The sequence below is a fragment of the Diachasmimorpha longicaudata genome, chromosome 3 (genome assembly GCF_034640455.1).
Source record: "Diachasmimorpha longicaudata isolate KC_UGA_2023 chromosome 3, iyDiaLong2, whole genome shotgun sequence".
Lineage (NCBI taxonomy): Eukaryota > Metazoa > Arthropoda > Insecta > Hymenoptera > Braconidae > Diachasmimorpha > Diachasmimorpha longicaudata.
Genome location: NC_087227.1, coordinates 4,577,936 through 4,602,953, shown reverse-complemented (window position 1 = coordinate 4,602,953; position 25,018 = coordinate 4,577,936). Strand labels below are relative to the sequence as shown.

The 25,018-nt window shown below is 41.3% G+C and overlaps 3 protein-coding genes across 11 annotated transcripts in view; 1 reads left to right on the top strand and 2 right to left on the bottom strand.

Annotated features, from left to right (window-relative positions):
- The window catches only part of LOC135160896 (calcium release-activated calcium channel protein 1), a 36,386-nt gene extending 32,849 nt beyond the window's left edge, over window positions 1–3,537 (top strand). For 5 of the 6 annotated variants that reach the window (XM_064118014.1, XM_064118013.1, XM_064118012.1 and 2 more), the window contains 2 exons: window positions 32–160; window positions 409–3,537. In XM_064118014.1, the coding sequence (XP_063974084.1) occupies window positions 32–160; window positions 409–930 (651 nt within the window). In that variant the 3' untranslated portion in view covers window positions 931–3,537. The remainder of the gene's footprint in view (window positions 1–31; window positions 161–408) is intronic. The other variant, XM_064118015.1, reaches the window with a different exon arrangement.
- Window positions 3,419–5,244, bottom strand: LOC135160238 (MORN repeat-containing protein 3-like). Its single transcript, XM_064116567.1, has 4 exons — window positions 5,153–5,244; window positions 4,310–4,620; window positions 3,744–3,931; window positions 3,419–3,460 (listed from the first exon to the last, which is right to left on the bottom strand). Exons 1-4 carry the CDS (start codon window positions 5,242–5,244, stop codon window positions 3,419–3,421), a joined length of 633 nt encoding a protein of 210 aa, XP_063972637.1.
- Window positions 5,245–7,118: 1,874 nt separating this feature from the next.
- Window positions 7,119–24,861, bottom strand: LOC135159989 (uncharacterized protein). Of its 4 annotated transcripts, none has more exons than XM_064116099.1 (5): window positions 24,452–24,861; window positions 22,188–22,263; window positions 18,811–19,147; window positions 18,025–18,087; window positions 7,119–17,351 (listed from the first exon to the last, which is right to left on the bottom strand). In XM_064116099.1, exons 2-5 carry the CDS (start codon window positions 22,236–22,238, stop codon window positions 17,125–17,127), a joined length of 678 nt encoding a protein of 225 aa, XP_063972169.1. In that variant the 5' UTR covers window positions 22,239–22,263; window positions 24,452–24,861; the 3' UTR covers window positions 7,119–17,124. The 4 variants fall into 4 exon arrangements, with proteins under 4 accessions (XP_063972169.1, XP_063972171.1, XP_063972170.1 ...); XM_064116101.1 differs by lacking the exon at window positions 24,452–24,861 and adding an exon at window positions 24,327–24,439; XM_064116100.1 differs by lacking the exon at window positions 24,452–24,861 and adding an exon at window positions 24,167–24,319.
- Between the last annotated feature and the right edge of the window lie 157 nt (window positions 24,862–25,018).

Below are 25,018 nucleotides of genomic sequence, written 5' to 3'. Positions count from 1 at the left end.
AATAATCGGTTTTTATTTTTCATTACAAAAGGCAAAGATGTCGCAGTCTGGTGATGGCCTCCACACACCGGGTTATCTTTCCTGGAGGAAACTTCAGCTCAGCAGAGCGAAACTCAAAGCGTCCAGCAAAACTTCGGCTTTGTTGTCAGGTTTTGCAATGGTGAGAGATTCTATTTCATTTTTGTTATGAATACTAGGAAAAATAATTAGTTGAATAATTAAAGATGAAGTCCACTGGTTCCACTGCATAATTCCTGATTCAGACCCCAGGTTGGACTAGACATTTTTTCAGTAAATTTTTCCTGTAAAATCATATCGAGAATTATTCGAGTTCTGCTCCTGTTGATTGGACAGGAGTCCAATCAGAAATGCAAAAAAGATGTGTAACAGAATTTTCTATTGGTCTAGGTGGCAATGGTAGAGGTCCAACTGAACCCCGAGTCAAACGTACCCAACTCGATGTTGATAACTTTCGCAGTGTGCACAACTCTCCTGGTCGCGGTTCACATGCTGGCCCTCATGATCTCCACCTGCATTCTTCCAAACATCGAAGCGGTCTGCAATCTCCACAGCATCAGTCTCGTCCATGAGTCCCCCCATGAACGTCTCCACTGGTACATCGAGATCGCCTGGGCGTTCTCCACTCTCCTTGGGCTCATTCTCTTCCTCCTTGAAATCGCTATTCTCTGTTGGGTGAAATTCTACGACTTCTCCCAGACGGCTGCATGGTCCGCCTGCATTGTCCTCATTCCTGTACTCATCATTTTCCTCGCCTTTGCCATTCATTTCTATCGCAGTCTTGCAGCACATAAATACGAAGTCACGGTCTCTGGTATCCGGGAGTTGGAACTTCTGAAGGAACAAATTGAATCCACCGATGTCGAGGGGAGAAACGGCAGTAGTTTGTTAGCAAATTCTCATATTGTGTAGAACTGCTCATTTCCAGTTTTTACAGACATTTTTCCTCCAATTTCAGATCTTTTGGTCAGTTCAGAATTTTGGGGGGTTTTTTTTTGAGAATGGGATCAAAGAGGAGGTCATTAGGGAGTTGGAAGATTTTCAACTTTCAAAGTTCTTTAGAATGAAACGGAATTCGACTGGAAGAGAAATAGCTCAGTAAAAATTACGCGGAAGTTCCGTAATTTCCCAGTGAAAACGAAGGTACGATAAAAATTACGAAGGGTTCCGTTAAAGGTACGAAACATACCGTAAAAATTAAGAAATTGCTCCGTACTTTTTACTGAATATTACTTTTCGGGGTTTTTACAAATTTCTACGATCGAATTTCCTACTATAATCATTAGTTTTTATTTTTGAAATTTTTCCATTGGCGCACCAATGCAATGATTGAGTCGATCATAAATCAATTTCATAGATCAAATTTGATCTCTAATGGGAGAAAATTGTTTGATTGTTATAGTTTGCGTCAATAAAGGGATTTTTTTTCTCCTCATGGGGACGAGAATTTCAAGATTTCTCAAGAGATGGGGATGACGAGATTTTGGAAGGAAGAGAAGGGTTTTCTAACTCTACAAGTTTTTCAAATCTGGGGGGGGGGGGGGTATTTTTAGAGAGGAAAACATTCAGGATTATATTTGAAATTACGGTTTAAATATTTTTGAGGGCGTGAAAATTTCAAAATTGGTCTGAGGAGAGATTTCCCAAATGACGTCTTAAAAATTTGTGATTTGTCAGTAAATGAAAATTTGTTGACCTCAGCATTAGATCATTTTTGGAAGCAGGGGAACCAGAGAATTATAGTAGAATTATTATAATAGGGGAGGTGAGAAACTTGGGGTTTGTTTGGTCATTTCGAAATGGGGATGGGGGATTTCTGAGGGATCGAGGCTCAACGAGACCTTTATTGGTGATAGTTTGAAATTTACAAGGAATAGGGGTATGAAAATTTGGAAATTTCGTTAGGCAGCAATATTTTTGTTGGGCGTTGGAACTCTTCTAAAAAAATAATTAGGGGTATGAAAATTTGGGACTCCTTCAAGGGAAGTTGGAAGGTTTGTGACTGAAAAAAGTGAAATAATTAGTTGGAACCAAAAAGTTAGCGGTAATGGAATAGTATAGATATGATGAGAAATTGAAAAGATTGGAATTGCAGAGTCTTAGAGCCCCCGAAAATGGAGAATCACAGAAAACTGATGGAGAACTTTTTTCGGAATTTTGAAATGAGGTTTAGGAAAGTTTTAAATGACTGAGTATAAAAGCTTTTTTTATAGATGAGAAGTGTCAGACATTTGGGGAGAGGTGGGACCATGGAATTGAGACATTTTCCAACAGGTGATATTTTTTGAAATTCGAGAGATTGATAGTTGTGGAGGGCTGTCAATAACGGAATTTTTTGGCGAAGGAGATGAGATTTTCGAGGGAATGAGTCATTCCATTTTTAGAAAATCAATACATTGAGGAATCAGCCGCAGGGGACTTTTTTAAGGAATAGAGATCTGAAGATTCTTAGAATCATGTGATTTTGGATTTTTTCGTACTTTTGGGATTAGATTAGGAAATTATTAGAGGACCGAGGATCGACGATTTCTTCGCGAGATGAATTCTGGAATTTGCGGAGGTGCGAGGGAGTTTATAGATTTATCAGGACATTGGAATTATTGAAAGTGACAAATGTCGAGGGATAAAAATTTAGGGATTTTGGAAGAAATGGAGGGATGGATATTTCTAGACGGAAGGAGATTGAGGATTTTTGGAGAATTGGAACTGTAAGGTTTACTGGCGTGACATAGGCTGATGATCAGTGTTCAGAAATGAGAATTCTCCGAGCTATCAAACGGAATAATTTCCGGTCATCTTGGAGCAGTTCTCAAGTCAGTGCCAAAATACAATGAGATAAAATATCTTGATTTCCTCTTCTATTGGAAAATTGCAAAAATCAGAAAAAAACCTTCCACAGAATAATCTATTTCTGTTTATTTTATAGATCGTTAAGAATATTTACATAGGTTTATGTAACTACGAACTGAAAAAAATATCAGGACACCTGTAAATATTAAAAATAATTATTTCTGATTTTTTTTCTATCTTGGCACTCTAGGAGTGAAAAATTAGTCTGAATGATTTACTACTTCTTTAATTTCTGGTGGGTTTTTATTCAATTTCATATATATCGAATTCAACTTGTATTTATTGGAATAGCAATCGCGAGTTCTGGCAACTAAATTATAATTTTTTTTTCTCTGTTAAATTTTTACTTTGTTATTGATTTGGGCAACTTATATTTATCGAATCATTACAGAATGAAAAAAATTGAGTATAAATAATGCGAATACATTCCCTTAGAGCGTTGTGACTTATCGACGAGAAGATGATTCCTATGGACACTGATTGACGAAGAATTTGATTTTTTTTGTAATTCGATTATTTATTCGTACTTTTTCCTTAAACAACTAGCGTTTCAATCAATTGGGGCGAGGGAGACTCTGGAGATGTATTTGCCCTGGAAAATTCATAAAAATTTGTATTACAGAAAGAATTATAAGAAAATAACAATAAACAGTACCAAAGGAACGAAAACTACTCATTTAAAAAAATCCAGTTTTGATCCTTTCGAAAGCTCGATCTTCCTCACATACACCACTGAGAGACAAATGTAGTAAAACGCAAATTGACTTAAATTTAAAGGGGAAACCCCATTGGAAATAAATAACAAAAGTGTATTCCTAGTTTTATTCCTGTAATATGTCTAGTAATTTCGATTTGGCTTTTTATTTCGGGATTACCAGCTCTGGGATTGGGTATATCGTAGGCTCTGGTGCTAAATCCCTGGAGATGTCCCTCATGATACTACTTTTGCAGATGTCAGAGCTCCAGAAGCCTTCCTGGAGGAGCCCCCGTCTCAAGTGGTAGAATCTCCCGAGGCCATTTTTTTTTCCTTTTGAGAAGTTGCCTTCGTAGCGATTACCATCAACTTCAGAAACAAAAATGTATGTTGTCACAGGTGATTATCAAGGATCTTTCCCTGGATAAATCATTCACAGAATTTTTGGGAAAGTTAGGCAGAACAGTTCCATGCTAGTAGTAAAAATGAATGAAAATAATTTTTTCTCTGCTCACGTTCTCAGTTAGAACGCCACTTTGATGGACAATATACCATTTTGTTTTATTTTTTACTTATTTTACATCGCTTCGTGTCATGATGGCGATTGATCAAGGCTTTTCAATAACTGTTAAACCTTACCATTCTCCCATATAGTGACATATTTGATGTTATGTTAGAGAAACAATGGAGATAACATTCCCAACATTATCTCCCGGGTCTTAATTTTTTTCGTACGTGAGTCCTCACCCTGTATCAACATCCCAGGACCTTCGTATCGTTCCTCTCTCCATTGTCCTTGATAGAAGCTACCATCAGCTCCCCACAGCCTTCCGAAACCGTGTCTTTGACCTCCACAAAATTCTCCTTCATAGAAATCTCCGTTCGAGTACCAGAAAGCACCGAAACCCTGTTTTTTACCATCCACCCACTCCCCAGCGTAAATTTTTTCAGTTTCCCCAGTTTTGAAAACCTTTGAAAGCACCCCAAAGCCATGGGACTTCCTGTGAAACACTTGACCCTCATACAACCACCGGAATTCTTCAACTTTTCTATTCTTTCTTTAAAAAATATTATTCAATTAATTTTGTTTCACTAAGTTTCAATAATAAAGTTTTCTAATAAATCTGTATTGTGCTCTCAATGTTTATTTTGTGCATCCTCGGGTTTTGCACATCATTTATTGAATTAATTAAAAGGTAATTAAAAGGTTTATACTGTTTCGTTCAAGGGAACTAGAGTTTTTACAACTAACAAGTTGATTTATGATGACAATCCTTGTGGCAATCAATTGGAAAAATGGAGTAAAACGAATGGTAATTTTTATTCAACATGAAACAAGTTTTTGAGTCGTCCTTCCCTGATTTATATTGTTTTCCGTCATCGTGGAACAAATAAGTTTAATAAATAAATGAATAAAAATGTTAATTCATGAATTGAGTTTTCATTTACTAGAAATCGACGTCAGATGGACATTTTCCACGTCCATTCCATCAGCAAAGTCCTAATCTCAAGACAGAGTCTGTTGTCATTTTTTCATTAATTTCCAACTCCACGATAATTTTAATTACAAATAAATTTTTGGTTAATTACCTTTGTATTTTCATCCACTTGAGTTCTGCTTGTGACTGTTTTTCCGAGTCGTCAGGGTGCCTATGAATTTTGTGAGCTCCAATCAATGCCATTTTGAGACAAAAACTATTTTCTTTTTACTGTTAATAACGTCGCGTTTCTTTGCTTTGGCTCTTGTTGCTTCCGAGTTGAAGGTTTGCAATCCTTTGATTTTTTGACTGTCTAATTTTCATTGGAAATTATCGCGAATGATCTGAAACTTGAAAATATGAAGATGGGCCACCTGGTGGTGAACTATTGACAATCACCAAAATTTTTCAGATTTATAGCTAATAGTGACGATTAATTTCTGCCAGAGGAAGCGTTAGAAATGGCATCCAACGTCCCTGGTAGGAGATGACGAACGGCCAACAGTGGGCCGAGGCTCGGCCAGTATTGGCCGACACTGGGCCAGTATCGGCAGCGGTGCCAACGGATGAGCGCACGGGTCGCTACGGGTCACCAACCACCCGACACACTTTCTGCACCCTTCATCACTCCAGCTAACGATACCTCCCCAGCCCCGTCCACAAGGACGGTATGCTGGCCGACAGTGGGCCGACATTTGGCCAATGCTGGCTGACAGTCGGCCGAGTATTGGGAGGCCGGGCGGATGCGTGGGCAATCGGCCGACTGTCGGCCAGCATTGGCCAAATGTCGGCCCACTGTCGGCCATTCCTCATCTCCTGCCAAGGTAGCGCCCAGCCAAGGGCAGGAAAACTCCAACCGATCTACACCAGCATCCGCCATCCGAGGGACCAACGCACCAGTCCATTTCCCTAAAGCTTCTTCAGGTAGATCAAAGCCGTTGACCCTGGTCTGCTGGAACTACAAGTCGTCCGACCATCGCTACGCGACGTGTCCCACGCAGCTGGTTGAGTTCCGTCGACGTTGCAGCTGCAGGAGGAAGCGCCTCTCGAACTGCCCCGCTTGCGAGGCGATCTGGAGAGCCAGAGGCAAATACATCTCCTCGGTAGTCGTGAGCGCGTTCAGAGAGGACAATGCCCAACACCTCGCCTGGCATACCATCGACAGGACTTCCGCGAGGACCTCTCCCGTCGCAGAGCCCGCCAACGCTCGGAGGAGAGGAGCTGCCGACTTCGAATGACGGAAGCCTCCGAAACAAATTCACTCTGGGTACATAAAACCGGTGAAGGTCGACCCAGAGAGATGTCGTCCACCGTACCATTCCACCCGAGGACACCGCGAAGCCCAAAATACCGTAAGAAAACCCATCAACGGAGAGCAACTCCGAGGAGACAGCCCTGAGGAGATTGCTCCCAATGGAGAGCAACTACGTGAAGGCAGCCCCAAGAAGATTGCCTCCCAACGGAGAGCAACTACCTGGAGGCAGCCCCAAGAAGATTGCTCACCAACGGACAGCAACTACCTGGAGGCAACCCCGAGAAGATTCACCTCCAACGGAGAGCAACTACGCGGAGGCAGTCCCGACAAGATTGGCCCCTAACGAATCTTGAGCAACGACTGAGTCATCTGGACCTCCCTTGTGTAACAACAACCCCAGGTAACTACGAGGAAAGAACAACGACGTCAAGGATGTACCCCGAAAGTCGAACGCGCCGAGGACGTACCAACTGTCCACAGAGAGAAAAGACGAGGATTGCTCGACATACACCTCGTTTAAAGAGTGGGGGGGGGAGGGTGATGAATGCCAAATTCATCACCCACCTCAGCAAACACTACTAATAGAATAATTTGAAGACCTGCGGAGAAGGAGGAGCGCGGTTAAGTCGGGGTGGTGACCCGCACCCCCCGACGGAGTTGAGAATGGACCGCCGAAGATGAGAGGCCTCGTCAGGGGGGGGGAACCCCCCTCGTGAGGGCACCCAGCCGAGAAAAGGTCACTCGGCAGAAGTCCCACCCGGAATAAGCGTTACATCACATACCCACCAATGGATCATTCAGGAGAAATCAACCACAAAGACTGTTAAATACTCCATAATTATTTATTTATAATATATATATGTATATATTTTTTTGTACAATACTGCGATATGCTTACAACAAAATGATGAGTGGACAACTTCCTCTAATGCGAGAGCCAATAGGGCCCTTAATTGATTCATTACGGGTTTTCACTAATTGCTACGCCTTTTAATTTGCAATAATTCAAAAGGCAACTAAACTGGTTTTCCAACCAGAAGAAAAGCCTGGTACATTTTTCGGAATATCTGTGGAACTAGGTCACATCGAAGTTTGACCGAGTGCCGATTATAAAGCTGAGAAAATTTTTAATTCCATGATCTGGTTATAAACTCGTCCTCTCACAGTTAAATTACCTTGAAAAAGGTTTTAAGGAGCAAAACCGATCGTTTTATTCTATCGATTCTACACAAACGAATTCATCACAACACAATTTTCAAACGAAATACGTCTGGATTATCCATTTTTTCAGTAAATTTTTCTTGTAAAATTATCAAGGATTATCCTACCTAATCTAAAATCCTGTCCAATAATTTATTATGACGTCACAAGAACGCTATATAAATGTTCTGCCTTCGAATTGCTTTGAGATGATTATCCTAGTACCCAATTTTTAATTGAAAAATTTTTCCAGGATGTTAAAAATTAATTACTCTTTTTATATACAGGCTTAAGTGCAAGTTCAACTATCGTTGATGTTCATCGACGAATTCTTAATTGATGCACTTGGTTATCAATAAAGAACTTTAAAATGTTAATCGAGTTAGCATTAATTTGAAGAAATTCCGTGGTAAAATGCATTCAACGCCAGACAATGGAATGAAAAATTTTTCTAGCTTTCGAATGACAGCTGCTTCGAATGTCCAGGTCTGATAGCTGCTTAGACATTCAGGAAAAACAAAAAAAAATTATTGAACTTTTCCCCCAGTGTTTGATCTGCTGTTTAATCGATTATTTTTCGTCTCTGAATTCTCTCTCTGGTAACCTGCCTTTTCCTCAATTATTTTAATGCATTTTTATATTATTCATACGACGACCTTATCGATAAGATATGTTTATATCTATGAATCCGATATGAGAAATTTTAAAATGATTTTTTTTTAATTTTTAATTTTTTTCTCTCATTTTCAACTTTTTTTGTTTAATTAATGTTTCTTAATTAGGTTAGGTATCTCATTAGGTCATCTACGTGTATAAATTATCTATGCATCATTCATTTTACAAATTTCAAGCACAGACTCGCTGCAGTCTTGTGCAAATATTCTTTTCAATTTTTTTTTTTCGAGTTTTCGATTTGAAATCACAATTGACTTTTTGATCGTACAAAAATTTATTTCATCAAATTTTACTTCTGTTTGTTGGGATCACGAATGAATGACGGGTTCCAAAGATTCTCAGCGAGATTTTTTTTTGTTATTTAATCGCAAACTCGGCTCTTTAAATTTACGTTTAGGAATTTTTTTTCTATTTGAATAAAATTCCTTGATCCCCAAGATATCGCAAAACCCTATGTTCCATTATTTTCATCATCAAATGTACGGTTTTGTGGTTTTTATTTATTAAATAGTTTTTATCAATTAATTAAATAATGTTATTAATTAATGTAAAAGCAGTCGTTAAGTAATTTTACTATTTTCCGGGGAAGTCTCTCTCCCTTCGTTTGTACCACAGAATGGTATTTTCACATTTGTTTAACGTCATAAGTCATTTTTAATATCAAATGCTATGAGGTTGATTAATTGAAGAGCGAAGTGGTAAGACTGGATTATCTCTTTTTGCTCGGGAGAAAATTTGAATCACATACGAAAAAAAAAAAAAAAAAAAAAAAAAAAAAAAAAAAAAAACTCAGCCCCGGACGTGCTCTATAAACGAGACGAAGGGGACGGTATGAGTCACCAACTGAGCGCGTCCCCAGGTGGCGGATAGGGGGACGGCCGGAGAAAGAGTGGCACCTCGGGAACGGAGAAAGGAGGCTGAACAACAGCACCTGACTCCAGGATCCTGGGGCACACTTCAGTACCCGGCCAGCGACAGCTATAACGTCGACCTACGGAAGTAAAAACCCGTCAGGAAGACCCAAGGCATCGCCGCGGACCAGACTCCCCAAGCTAAGGTGGAAGTTATCGTGCCGAGGGCTGAATGACACTGGGGAACAGTGTCGCAAACGATACCCTTGGGGAACCAGGCAGCACCCCATTGTATGCATGCCTTACCTCCGCATCCAGGCTCTGCGGGGGTGGACCTTCTTTTCCTGGTCACTCGTGGGATTAACATGGACCCAACTAATAATAAAAATTTTAACGCCGATGACGGTGCCCTCTCTGAGGGAACGGCAGAGGCTTGTAGGTCGGAGGAGAGCACGATCAGCACTAGGGCCCCGGAAGGGGAACAAGCGCTGATCCAAATGGAAGTTGTGGAGGAGCCAGCCTCAGAGGGGCCCACCAGTGGTGGGCCCGCTGTCGCTGACCCTACCCAGGGGAGGAAGAGAAGGGGTAGGACGGGTGCGGAGAAGCGCCGGGCCCGCCAGGCTAGGCTGAAAGCCGATGCCTCGCGGGATCAGCAATCTCCGCAGGTAGAGACCGCGTCCAGGGATAAGGAGGAACAGGGGACAGGGCCCAAGAGGCCCAGGTCCTCAGGATCCACTCCCCCCGATGTGGCCATGCCCACGAAAAAGTTGAGGGCCATGGAAGGACTGGGGGCAACCTCCTTCAGAGAGGCGGCGAAGGGTGGCGGCAGGGTGGCCTTAGTGCCAACTGGCCATCCTGAGCTGTCTCTGACGAGGGAGCAAGCCGACCTGGTTCAGGAGGCGCTAGTGGCGTCACTGTTTGAGACTGACATGGAAGGTCAGCTCCCGAGCTTTGACGGCCACTGGTTTGACGATGGCGTGCTGTGGGTGGCATGCACGGACGGTCAGTCAAGAGAGTGGCTGAAGTCCGTGGTGCCCACCCTGGCACCCTGGGAAGGGGCCTCCCTTATCATGATGGATAAGGAAGCGCTCCAAAAACTGATCAGAGTCACAGCCTTTCTCCCGGGAAAACCCGTAGGAGCGGCTGTGGCTCTTGAGAGGTTGAGAAAGCAGAACAGGGCCCTCACCACAGGCAAGTGGAGGGTCTGGGACTGCCGGAGTGGGGAGGAGGGGCTCAACCTGGTGTTGGGTGTTGACCCCAAATCTCTGGAGGCCCTGAAGGGCATGGGGATGGCCCCTTTCTACTGCCTCGGCCGGGCTCGTTTCTACGAGACCCAGCGGAGAGCGGCGGGGGGAAAGGCGCCCCAGGCGCAGCCAGGCCCGGGGAAAGTGATCGCCGACCAAGGGGAGTCAGGGATCGCAGGGGAGGGGGGAGGGCAGGAGGGAGCGCCTAAGGGTCCTAGTGGCTCGGTGAGTGCCCCAGGAACTGCCGGGGAAGGCGCCCAGGAGGGGAAGGAAAAGGAGAGCGAGGAAGGCTCCCTCTTACAGAGGGACCCCCTTGCCCCTGCAAGGCCTCCGCTGAGCGGGCGCACGAAGGGCCGAAGAGGAAGGCCGCCTCTGGTGAGAGGGGGCGCGGCGGGAACTGGGAGGGGGTCTCAAGGGACCCTCAACTGGGCCCTGCCGGGCTCATCCCACTCAGGGCAGGTTAGGGCGCCACCAGGCGACCCTGCCTAACGGCCCACCAATGGCCAGGGGGATAAGGGGGGAAGGAGCAGAGGGCAATATGCAGGGAGACGGCTTAGGCTCTCTGCTAGTCCACTGCTCCCAGATTAACTTGCAGCACTGCAAGGCTGCGACTGCCCTGCTGAGTCGCAGCCTAGCAGTAGAGCATACAGACATATGCCTCATACAAGAGCCCTGGCAACACGGTGGCTCGGTAAAAGGCCTATCTGGAGGCGAGGTGGAGCTATTCTATGCTCGGGGCGACCTGGGCCCCAGGGCCTGCATTGCTGTCAAAAGAGCGTGCGGAGCTAGGGGAATGGCCAACTTCTGCCACAGAGACTTGGTGGCGGTTGTCGTGAGACTTCGGGGGGAGGCCGGTGCGGAGGACATAGTTTTCTGCTCGGCTTACTTCCCACATGACTCGCCGACACCACCACCTACCAATGAGCTGCGTGATCTGGTGAATCACTGCAGAGCTAGAAAGTTGCCACTCATCATAGGCTGTGACGCAAACGCGCAGAACGTGGTGTGGGGCAGCGAAAGATGTAATGACAGGGGCACTGCTCTCCTGGAATTTATGGCAGACGTGGACCTGGAGATCCTAAACAGGGGCTCGAGGCCCACGTTCGTCACTTCTCGCTGTCAATGTATCATTGACGTAACCATGTGCACCCGCCGGCTGGCGAGGCGATGCAGGGACTGGAGGGTGGACCGGGAGGACACACTCTCTGACCATCGACGCATCAGATTTAGCATAGAGGGCTGTGCCCAACCGCAGCAGGACCGCCTGCGCAGAAACCCAAGGGCCACCGACTGGGACTCCTTCGAGAGGAACCTGGAGGAAAGGCTCGGGGTTGGACGCGTCAGGCCCTGCAGGGAGGACCGGTTAGAGGACGAGGTGGAAAGAATCCACGTTGCCCTAACTGAGTCTTTTGAGACGGCATGCCCGGCTAGACGTTGCAGGAAGGGTAAAAAAGTGCCTTGGTGGAGCCGTGAGTTGGACAGGCTGAGAAGCCAGTCCAGGAGGCTCGGAAACCGAGCGCACAAATCGAAGAGGGCCGAAGACTGGACTCTGTACAGAAATGTGCAGAGAGAGTACAAGAGGCTCATAAAACGATCAAAGGAGCTCACCTGGAGGACATACTGTGAGGAACTGGAGGCGCTTTCAGGCATCTCCAGGCTTCGCAGGGTCTTCTCGGGGGGCCCTTCACAACGGCTGGGTGGAATCACGCTGGAAAGCGGAGAGACCATCACAGAACCGCGAGAGGTCCTTGAGCATCTGGTTCGCGCGCATTTCCCGGACTCTATTATTGAGCTTCCAGGAGAGTGCCTGGAAGTGGACTGGAAGCGAACAGGAAGCGGCAATCCCGACTGGGAGCTAGCCGCACGAATAGTAACGCTGGACAGGCTGCAATGGGCGGTGGACTCCTTCGAAATGTACAAGAGTCCAGGTCCGGATGGGATACATCCGGCCCTCTTGCGAAGAGGGGGGCCATTGCTCCTGCGCAGACTGATACCGGCATTCAGGGCCTGCCTAGCATTGGGCTATGTGCCAGGCAGGTGGCGGGAAGTCAGGGTTGTCTTTATCCCCAAACCGGGTAAATGCAGCTACGACAACGCGAAAGCCTACAGACCGATCAGCCTGAGCTCCTTCTTACTGAAGACGCTGGAAAGGCTGGTCGATAGGCACATTAAGGAGGGGGCACTGAGAATTAATCAGATATGCCCCTCACAACATGCTTACCAAGCTGGCAGATCGACTGAGACTGCGCTGCACCACTTGGTAGGCACAATAGAAAATGCGAAGGAAAGGGGGGAGGACACCCTTGGCGTCTTTATAGACATCGAAGGGGCCTTCGACAATACCGCCTTTGATACAATGGAGAAAGCTGCGGCAGCGTTTGGGATCGAGGATTCGATCATCAAATGGATAGCCGCCATGCTCCGATCAAGAGTTGTCCACTCCACCCTTGGGGACAGTGAGGTAAGGGCTGCGGCAGGGAGGGGCTGCCCGCAGGGGGGGGTTATCTCTCCTCTGCTATGGCTCCTCGTTGTTGACGGCCTCCTCACTGGACTCGAGGAACTGGGGGTAAGGACAGTCGCATATGCAGATGATGTGGCACTGCTGGTAACTAGCAGGAACACGGGCATGCTACACAGCAAGATGCAAAAGGCGCTGGACTATGTTCAGCAGTGGTGCACATCGAAGGGCCTAAGGGTAAACCCAGGCAAAACGGAGATGGTGCACTTCACACGTAGAAGGAGGGGTGCTGTTAAAGCTCCCTCCATTTATAACACAATGCTGGAATTCTCGAGTGAGGTCAAATACCTAGGTATTTGGCTCGACGAGAAGCTCAGCTGGAAAAAGCACATCGCCATGCAGACTAGCAAGGTCACCATGACATACTGGGCATGCAGGCGAATGTTTGGAAGCACATGGGGTCTAAGGCCGAAGATGGTCAAATGGATCTATACGGCCATTATGACCCCACAGCTAACATACGCAGCCGCAGTGTGGTGGACAGCCCTGAACAAGGCCTGCCACAGGAAAGCGGTGGACAAAATAGGCAGGCTTGCGATGCTGGGCATAACAGGGGCCCTCAGAACGACCCCCAGCTCAGCGTTGGAGGCTCTGCTCTTTATGCAACCTCCACACCTAATTATAAGGGAGGAGGCAACAAGAGCGGCCGCAAGGCTGCGGCTACAGGGAACATGGAAAGGAGCTAGGAATGGGCATGCTAGTGTCCTCCGCGCGGACGGAGAGCTGGAAGAGCTACTGTCGCGCGGTGCTGACGCCTGCAGACCCCGATGGCACTTTCGTAGAAAGTTCTCGGTCAATCTCGGACGGGGGGAAACCCCGTCAGGAAAGGATGCGGACTGGGTGCCGCCCCGTGGACTAGTCTGGTATACGGACGGATCACGGGTGAGCGGACGGGCAGGTGCGGGGGTCTGGTCAGAGGGGCCCGCAATAGCGAGGACCATTGGGCTGGACTCACACGCAACCGTGCTCCAGACTGAGCTAGCTGCCCTAAGAGCCTGCGCCAGGATGATCCTGGAGAGAGGGGACAGGGGCAAAAAGATCTTCATCTACTCAGATAGCAGGCGCGCGCTTAGGGCAATACTCAGGTATGAGTGTTGTTCTAAACTGGTGAGTGAATGCGTCGAGCTGATGGAGGAAATTGCCGTAAATAATCGGCTCGAGGTGGCCTGGATTCCGGGCCACGCTGGCATCAAAGGCAACGAAAAAGCCGATGAGCTAGCAAAGAACGGTAGTTGCAGGGGCTTTCAGGGGGAGGTGGAGCACGTAGGCGTGCACACCGATTTTGTGAAGGTCCTGGTCAAGGAACGTGCGGATAGGAGGGTCGTGGAGAGATGGGACTCGGAGACGGGTGCCAAGCACACGAAATCCCTCCTAGGAGAACCCACTAGGAAGTTGGCAGAGACCCTGTTGGGCCTAAACAGGGTTAAGCTCCGTACTATAGTGGGGCTTATCACTGGACACTGGCCCCTGGCTCTGTACTTATCAAGGATAGGTAAGGGGACTGACCCCCTATGCAAAAGATGCGGGTTGACAGAGGAGGATCCTCTTCACCTATGCACAAGATGCAGCGGACTCGATGAAGCCAGATGGAATGTCTTCGGGTCTACTTGCATAGATATACGTGTCGACAGGGACGGGATCAAGGGGCTCTATGAGTTAGCTCGTAGGGCACAAATACTCGATACCAGCGACTAGACGGCTGCCTGAAGGCAGGGTGTAAAATGGCCGAGAGGCTGATTGCACCTCCGGACAGGACCGTCTAAATATGATAAGTGATAAGTGATAAGTGATACGAAAAAAAATATTTTCTTAATTAGTTTATTAAGGGGATAATTTCAAAATCATCGCGAAGATTTCATTCCGACGTATTAAAAGGGCTGGGGTGCACCAGGACAACACCAGCAAACCTACAACTTTAATTCAACTCAGTTAAAAAAATGTTAATTTAAAGTTAAAAGGTCGCAAGGGGCAATCGATCCTAATCACTTTTGATCCATCAGATCGTTCAGCCTTCAATTCTAATTAAACCGCCAGAAGAATGTGACGTTGAAAACGAACAGAAAAATTCGTCGAGGGTCGAACGATCTGAAAGACGTCTAAAGCAGAGGATCAAATTGTCCTCAGGTGTAACTCAAAAAGTTTTCAAGGGTCACTGGACCCTCACAACCATTTGACCTTCAATTAACAAAAAATAGGGAAATCTAAAATTCATTATTTACCACTTCCCCCTTAACCAACCTCTCATTACTTCTTTATTCTCATTTTAATCAATTAATTAATTAATATAAAATCTCTAGATTATGTACATATGCGTACGTTTCAAGTGCATATGGCGCAATGGATCGGTTTTTTTTCAACTATTAATTATACCTGCCCGAGCTGCTCCTTTTGTTCACACTTCCATTAAAAATTGAGTCAAAAAAATTAATTGACCAAAAGAAAAAAAATCAAAGGGAAAAATTTGTGTCGTTGACTCCTGGGACTCGATTCGAATCGAATTATTTGGCTGCTCAAGTAATCAAATATTGATTTTTCAGCGATTTTTTAATTCTTTGCACATTGTAAATGATCAATTTATTAAATAGTTTGTTAATCTTTTTTTTGGAGGGAATTTTCCGACGTTAATTTTGTAAAAAAATACTTTTCGCGCTGCCAAAATAATATTAATAACTATAAGTAAAAACTAATTCATGACTTATATAATTAAAATAATTAAAAAATATATTTTACTGCAAAAATTAGTTTGTGATGAATTGAAGTAATTAATATTACGTTGTTTTTGGGTTTTTATACATAGTATACAGTTAGGAAGAATTTTACAGAATGTTCCAAATTTTTAGTATTTTTTCTTGCGAAAAATTAATAAAAATTGTAAAGAAATCTATTTCTCAAATTTCATTAATCAGAAAAATCGAGAAAAATTGTGATGAGATTAAGAGGGAATGTATCGGAGTCGAAGTGATAATGCATGGTCCCACAATCGTCACGAGTGATTGAAAAAATTTCTTTAATTTTTAATTAATAAAACAATTATTCACTTTTGATGATTAATTGATCAATTCTGGAGTCATCAAAGTCCCGCTAGTCTTCTCCTTCAATTTTCTCGAAAAATACAACCACTTTTATCATCGTACTCTGATTTTTTTACAATTCAACGAGTTATTAAATCAATCCATTAATCAATATTCATTATTGAACTAAATTAATAAATAAAATTGGAAATTCATGTCCAACTGTCAATCCTGAATATTGCTATGAATATCGTGGATACGAGCAATAAATTATTAGCTCGGAGATTTAAGAATTTTCGAGACAAAGATAATGAACTTGAACTTTTTAATTATTTCCAATAGTTGGCCGAAAAACGGTCAATTCTTTAAACAAAATGCTTAAAAATATTTTCCATCATTCCCGAATGTCAACTTCCCTCGTAAATATGAAAGTTTTAATAATCCCATGTGAAAGAGTTGAGAAGTTTTGCGTTTGTTCATTCAAACTGAATATTTTTACATTCTTAAACTGTAGTCCCATAACTCTTGAAAAATCGTGTCACATGTAAATTTTTTGTTCTTATTCTCTAGCTCCTAAAAATATATCAAGCCGTTCAATTATTTAGCTGAAACATCTCCAAAGCCTTCAATTATCGATAAACTTCGCTTCGCCGCCCCATTCCACCCCTGAACGCTCCAGAATCAATCAATAATCCTTAAATCACCATCTGACCTTAATAATTTGTTCGTGAAGTGCTAAAACGGGAAATATCAACTTCAAGACGAGTTTAAATGTCGAATATCTGCAGATTCACTGGAGACAGTAAAAAAAATGTGTAAAATTTTTTGGAGAAAAACCCAAAATACGAAGTTCTTATTTTGTTTGGAACTTAATTTTCCAAAAAACAACTGAAAAAAATACGTTTTCCTTTAAACGAATTGAACGAATTGAATTGTAGTATTAAATGTCTCAAAGTCAAAAAGAGATATCGATATTTTCTTTTAAATATCATACGCAGAAAAATGGAAAGTACAAAAAAATTTCAACAAGATATTTTTGCTTTCTATCGTATCCGAGATATTCCTCAAAAGTCGCGATTTCCCAAATATTCGTTTCGTTTCAGTATTCACTCAAAAGACGATTGAAAAACAATTAAAAAATAATCCCTCAACCTGTGGCGCAGCAGTGGCAGTTCTTTGTAATGTTCTCTGAATGTTTTTCGTAAATTTCAATTTATCTGGGATTCCGTGCTCTTTAAAAAAAATCAAAATAATAATTCGAAAATCAGAGATAAAATACGAAAATAATGAATTTCACCTAGAGAACAACGTCGGGCAGGGTACAATGCCACTAGGCGTGTGTCATACCACTTCTCAATGTGCCATGGTTACCAATTCTATGGCTGGACATGGTGTTATTACCACCACTAACTTCTTCACGAACTATTTTGCGTTCCTTGTAGTAGATCTCTTCACTTTCCTTATCACAGAAGAGAAGAACAACTCCGCCGAAGAGGAATATTGCGGCCCCCCAGCCGACGCCATAAGCCCAACCAAACTCCCATATCGGCCGATTTCCTGGTGAGAAAAATACATTTTCAATTTAACTGGAAGTGAGGAATAAAAGATTGTGAGGACCAGACGAGCCTCAAAGACGCTTAGAGCTGAGAGCCAAGCGAGTTGAAGGTTTAAGTGGCCCTTAAGAGCTTTCAAAGGGGCGAAAAATAGTGTCGAGGGTCAAAAACACACTTGAAGACGTTTAGAGTTGAAAGTCCAACGATTTTAAGGATCGAATTATCCCCAAAAACGTTCACAGTCAAGGGGAGAACGTTCATGAGGATCAAATGGTTTTTGTTGATGTTCCGAAAGGGTCAAACTACCCTTAATGTCATTCAAAGGGGAATATGCTAACTGATGTTGAGGGAAATGAACTTCAAAGAGGTTCAGAGTCCAGGATTAAATGATCTTGATGATCCCACGTTGAAGTCCAATGGTTTAAAGGGCCAATCGACCTTCAAGAAAGTTCGGATTTGAGGCTCCAGTAGCAGAAATGACCTCTGCTGACGTTCAGAGGATCAAATAAATCGTAATAGTAGCAAATAAATCGTAAAAAACCTCGAAATGGAGGATCCATCAACTGTTAAGATCGTTCACGGTTGAAGGTGGAAGAGACTAACGAGTCAACGAGGACCATTTGATTCTCAATAAAAAAGATCATGACAAAATCGTTAAACCAGTCATTAACGCTCACCTAAATTAAGCTCTGCGGCGAAGAATACAGGGTACACAATGAGGGCTAACAGAAGTGTCAGGACTGCAACAAAAAATTATCGGTTACAGAAAGTTCTTCATTAATTACATAGAAAATTAATTATTACTGATCAACCTTCATTGACAAATCATATTATCCAAGGACTCATATGTTCATCGATCATATGGATTCCAACACTGAGAGAAAAATGTAGTAAACCGGAAGGTCTATTTTTATAATCAAACACTCAGTGTTTTTTAATAATGTCGACGGAATAAGGTATTAACGATACGAGATATGTCGATATTTTTAATAAATTGAGTGATTAAACTGTATGTTTCAATCGTTGATCATTAGGGCTCCGAACGTCCTCATGATTCGATCAAATGGAGGAGGGGGGATCGAATCATTTTTTGACATCGGTATTGGACAGAAAAATATTTTATAATTACTAAGTATTCAAATACTTTCGAACTTGATATTTTCCACATGTTAAGGAACAAACTATATTGAATTTCATAAGTACAACGTAATTAAGTATTTAAATAATTTGTGTTTAAATACTTAATTATTTATTATACGTAAATAAAAAAAATTATAGTGAGTTTCTGGTATCGTCAAAAAATGTTAAAAAAATTGAATAATCATCTAATGATATCTACAATATAGGAAAAATCGGCGAAACTCGTTGAGTTCCCTCTGATAACTATAATCTACGATATTTTTATCTCAGTACAGTCTCAAAGGGAAATTTTATATTGTACTCATTATCAACAGGATAATTACGTGCGAGTCCCATGCAGAGTACGGCGAATCTATAGCACTTGTGTTTGTCCCTGTGATCCTTGGCTCGCAAACCAAGGGCGGTGAGGAGAGTTGCAGCTACATCAGCAACAAGGCAAATAATACACAGTGCAGCTGCTGCTTTGATGTAGCCGACGTCCCTAGCTGGATAACAACCGGCAGAGACAGCGACATTAAAGGGCAATGGGGTTGGTGCACCAACGTCTATGCAGTGGAAAAATAGACCTTGACGCCACCCAATAGCCATTAACCAGTCGGTCGAGGCCAGTCCCATTATCATCAGGATTATTACTATTACTCCACATATGAATGCTATGACCTGTTGGGATAATTTTATTTAAATTAGTTCGCTTTGTATTGATACTCTTTGGGGGAGTTGGGTGGAAATTATCTTATTATTTTAGGAGAAATAAATTTTCACGTACTGATCTTTCACTGCTGTAGCGCTTGTTATAGGAGAGACAGGGGGGGAGAGGAGGAGGAGGGAAAGATGTGATTGATAATTGAGAGAAATCTTGACTGAATTAGAGAATTTATAATTTTAAAAAGAACTTAAATCTTCAAAAAGTTAATAAATAATTTTTGATTGAGGAGATGCCATCATCTCTCATCTTCCAATATTTTTGTAGAACATCTGAGAATAAACTTTTTAAAAAAAGTAGTTGGTTAGAAAATTAACTTTTATACTTAAAAGTGTCTAAAAAATGTTTTGATTTTTAAGAAATGAATTTGTTTAGTTACTTGTTTTTAAAAAAATGAACAAAATAGGTATAGTTTTTTCGGGTATCCACACCCAAATTTGGGAAATGACCTTCGAAAAGAAATTAAATTTTAAAAAATCATATAAGACGAACAACGATTATATTTTTGAATCTAAATTCTTGTTCAAGAAAGTCGTTGAAAATGTTGGATTTTTTTGAGGAAGTTTAGATGAATGAAAACAATTTGGGGATTTTCTCATGGACGAGAGGAACAAACCAAAACTTTGTGTGAATTTCTTTCAAGAAAAATGATTTTCTACGGACTATAAGAATTTTTTTTCTTGCAAATCCCTCTGAATATTTTGAATAAGGTAAAGGTGGAAGAGAAAATCTTTTCAGAATTTTCAGCAATTCAAAGGGAACTCTTCCACCGTTTTCTGGACCAATCAAACGAAATGCAAAATGAACATTAAAAGAGTAAAAGTGCAAAATAAACATATAAAGACAGCAATGCAAAAAAAAATCTCCAATCATCCTTCGCGTCTTCGATCAACTCAAAAACAAAAATCTATTCAAAGAATAAAAAGGATAAGTTGAAAAACAAATGAAAGAGTAACAAAATAAACATTTCAAGACCCTAATGAATTCACCTGTGCAATTTCGCTCTCCCCCATGTGATCCTCAGCAACGGTGTACATGGTAATCATATTAAACCACCCCGAAACACCCCTAAAATCTTCACAATGACCCGGAGAAACAGTGCGAATCACCCTTTAACAGAATTACCCCACTATTATCACTTCTCCCCCAGGTTGGTCCTATCCTTCACCAATTGAAATGTATTTATAAATATTTTATGGGACGTCGTAGATCCCTGTGCACCCCGCCATAGATCAGAGGACTCGAGGGTGAGGTGGATTTAGCCCTTCTGCCACCCCCCTAGACGCCCAAACAACTCCCTCCCCCTGACAAATCAATTTTTCTATTTATTTATTTTTTTTCAACCCCAATCCCTTTCGGTTCTGAACCACAGAGCCCTTCAGACCCACCCCTAGATGGAATCCCCCAAAGTTTATGCGCGGTTCCAATGATTTTTCTGACTATTTCAATTTTTTACCCACTTTTTTTAGATTATTTTATGTCTAAAGGGGAGATCTGGGGGCTCGCGTTCGACTGCTTGAAGCTTGAACTGTCGAGGATGAGGGAATTTAGGGCGACTGCGCTTGTCGATTTCTAGGGGAGTCTGCGCAAGGGGTGGACAGTTCGTTGGGAAGGGGGAGAGAGGATTCAAGTTTTTTTTGGTCACTGGAAGAAGAATCGTAGCCGAAATTTGGATTTTCGATTTTTTCTGGGGCGTGAATTAAATTTGTATGGGGAATCGATCAAAGCTATTCGTGAATCGGAGCCTCGAGGGTTTCATACATTTTTGCTTCTGAATAGGGTTGGTTTATAGTTTGAGTTTTTTATTTTTTTGTGTTGTACACAAAATCGAGGATAATAAAAAAAGTCCGGTTTTTAGATCTCTTCCGTGTCTATACAACAGAATGTTTGTTCCATTGTTCGGTAGTGAATGGATCAGACTAAATCTTTATTTTTTTTTGTGGGCATTGTTGAACCCTGGAGATCGTAGAGACTGATGAAATCCAATACTCAACATTTAATCGAGCGATGTTAAATGAAATTTGAAGATTACCGATCGAACAGATAATGTTGGAGGTGAGAAGCAGGAGAATTCGATTATTATTCTGCAGAAAATTAATCGCTTAATATTTTTTTTTTAATTTCGATAACAAAAATTACCCCAGTTTTAGACAATTTTTTTCCCCACTAATCGAACTAAGAGACATTCGTTTCATTCATTAAATAAGTTTCGCATTGTTTTTTTTTTTAATAAATGGAAATGTTTAAAATCACGTGAACAAGTGACACCGGCAGTGGGGGCGTTTCGGCCTCCAGAAATTTTCTTTATCCTTATGCAAAAAGAAATATCTGAAATTGATTAATTGAGTGAAAGACGATCGACTGAAGTGAAAAAATAACGTTTTTGCATTTTGTTATTATTTGATGACTCACAAAGTTTTAAAGTATTGCAAATTTTTTTCTGTGTATTCCGTGCCTCAGTGTTTTCCAATTTAAATCACAAGCTCTTAATTAGTTCCATTATTTAACTTCACATTCTTTCCCGTTCCCCACGAATTGAAGACAGAAAATGAAATTGATGGCAAACGGTCTCACTTTCTGAACAAAAACCCATCCCCCAAATTTAATTCTTTGACTTTGACACTGAAACCTAAACTTTTTAAAACTTTGATTTTGATAAATAATTTACTATTGAACCCAAAAAAATTTTATTGGAGTTAATTAACAATTTTTCCTCTTTCTATTCTGGCCACTGACCTTAGATAATCAGAGACTGTCTCATTTACCTTAATAAAAGTTTTGCTATCTTCCTTTGCTTTTGAGATATTTTTAAACAACAGGTCACTAGTGAAAGATCCCCCCGCTCGTTAACAGAGTTAACAACATTCATCAGGAAGTGAGTAAAAATATTTATCAGGAGTTCGAAAGCATTTGACAGAAATATGTGGGATTGCACAACTTCTTATCAATTCTAATGAATTTTCCCTCACCGATAAAGGGGGGGGGGGTAATAATTACCTTTAGCGGCCTGGTGATGGTTACAGTCTCAATGGTAGTTGCCTGCGCCATGGTGCACTTATTTACAGTAGATAAACTAAAAAAAAGAAAAAAAAATTAACTGAATTAACGAACAGAATCTAACAAGCACTAATTAACGACTAAATAACAGTAATTTCTCTGGGCTAAGAGAAAATAAATGAAACTGATTATTTAAATGTCATGGAGACGAACGGAAAATACATAACAATAAACATGACAATGAATAGCTCCAGTGAAGGAAGTAATTGGAAAGGGAAGTGAATAGATCAGTAAAGAAAATTGCAATAGCTGCAAAATTATTTTGAAAAACTTCGAAGGGTTCGTAAATTATACATTTTACTCTCCTGGACATTTGTCTCCTTCTCCAGGGCTTTTCCTCCCCAGGGCTTGAATAAATATGCAGAAGTATATGTTTATTTGCTCACTCAACACAATATCAAATGCAAAAATGGTTAAATGGTCTAATATTTTTTAGTTTATTAAGAAATGACAAGTCATTTAAAAAAAAAACTAATAATTACAATACAGAGATTCATTTTTCAATTGAAGAGGGATTTAGGTCTTTATAATATAAAGATGTTGTAAAGCTAGTTTAGTTAGTTTATTCATTTTCTGAATATTGTTTACAAAAATGGTACGAAAATTCCGAGTATCAAAAATCAGTCGATAGTAAACAAATTGGGGATTTCTGTATCGTCGGCTGCTTTGAAAAAAAAACAAATTTATTAATTAATAATTAACTGTTTTCAAAGGGATCATCGCAAATTAAGATTTTCAATTGAGTGGAATTGAAAAAAATGTCAACATGTGACAAAATTGGAAAAATTCTAAATGACAAAAATCGTAGGGGAATCGAATGATAGTTTTAACTGATTAAGACCGATGACTCTTATCACAAAAAAGACTGACGATTTTTTTTAAGAGATCAAATCCTTTGACAGCTAATTTGGCTCCACTGGGAATCAACGAGTCCAGGAAATGTGATTTTATAAAAGTAAATACTTTTCTTAAGTAACTGAATACTTACCAAAATTTAATTTAATGTTATATAAATAAAACTTTATTTTATTTAATTTTTCTCTCAGCGTATGGAGATCTTCAGTTCAAAAGTCGAATCGGAAGGAAGGAATTTTCCCATTTTTGTAATTTAGAAGGAATTGAAATGAAAACATTGATTGTGATAATGATAGATTCTTCACATATTAATGACTCCGTCCATAAAATAACAATTAAAGAGTAATATTGTTCTTATTAAAAAAAAAATCATTCACACTTGAAATCTATAAACATCAAATTTAAACGAGTTTTCAAATGATTTATCATGTGATTTTAATGGCAGGTCTGTTTACAATTCTAATAATATCTTTCAGCCTATCGATTGCACATCAAAATGCCGAGTGCTCATTAGTGTCATTTGATTATTCCCGCCAAAATGGTGTAACCGGCGCCCTTCTGTCGGAATGTTAACAAAATGATTGTGACTTACTGTCAAAAACGTCATAGAAAAGCTGACATCACAATCTTCATTATCAAACAAGTTTCAAGAACTCGTCTATCAAGCAAAAACCTCTGACTCTAAACTGGAAATGAACAAATCTTTCACTCATTCCGAAAATACTAATGACGTCACACATAAAAAAACCTTGTCATAAAAAAAAAGTTGCTTTTCCTGCCGACGGCTCCACCAAAAATCATAAATTCACAATGGACCACTTTAAAATCAAGATATCCGATAAAATTACGAAAAAATTCTAGTTCTTTAAGATTAGAGTACCAAAATTTATTATAAACAAGTGAACAATAGACAGTCTTTCGATTGTTGTCTTGATGTTCACAGCTTTCATGAAAATAATTGAAAAACAAACTAGATCTACTGAATTTCACTGACTCTAAAAGCTAATGTTCCACACTTTAAAGTTATAAACATCATACCCATAATTCTTAAATAGTTATTTTACCTCAATCACAACTATTTTTAGAATTCTAATAATATCCTGGAGTCCATTGATTCCCCCTGGAAGGTCAATCGCCCCATCGCATTCATTAAATTATTCGCACCAATATGGAGCAACAATTCCACTCCGAAATGTCGAAATAAATATATTGTAACTGACTCACTGCCAAAAACCTCACACAACAACTGATCTCACAATCTTCGTCATCGAACACGCCTGAAGAATTATTCGTCATGTAAAACTCCCTGGCACTTCAAAATAAAATTGAAAAGAAAAACTTCCACTTACTCCAAACAACTGATGACGCCAGGTGTAAAGGTAAATTACAGGAAAAATCAAAAAAATCGTCGAGGAATCACCAGCAGTCTCAGTACCATTCTCACAGTGATTCCTGAGTCCTCATGAAGTCGAAAAAAAAAAATATCCAATGATTGCTGGGGGCTATGATTAATCCCTCGATTGATTGCTGATGCGAGGCGTGGATGTTTACATGTGTTGATGCAGTTTTACTCTCTTTTTCCCGTAGTATTTCTGTCGTATCGTCATTCACGGAGCTTGAGTAGGAACTGCTCGAAGAGGGGGAGCATTGTGACGTCACAAAGAGAGGACGCTGAAGCAGTGATGCCGGATCTTTTAGTAATTTTTCTCGTTTACTCTTTGCAGAATAAAAAGATGGATTGGACACTGTCATGGCGGACGGTTTGCGGGAAAGTGTCATGGCGGCGCGAACGATGCGTTTTCATGTGAATCTCATGAAAATCCGTCATACAACCACGAGTGATATGTGAAAAAGTGCGTATAAATTATTAAAAGCTAATTAAACACTTGCCAAACATTTTAAGTTCACTACAAACG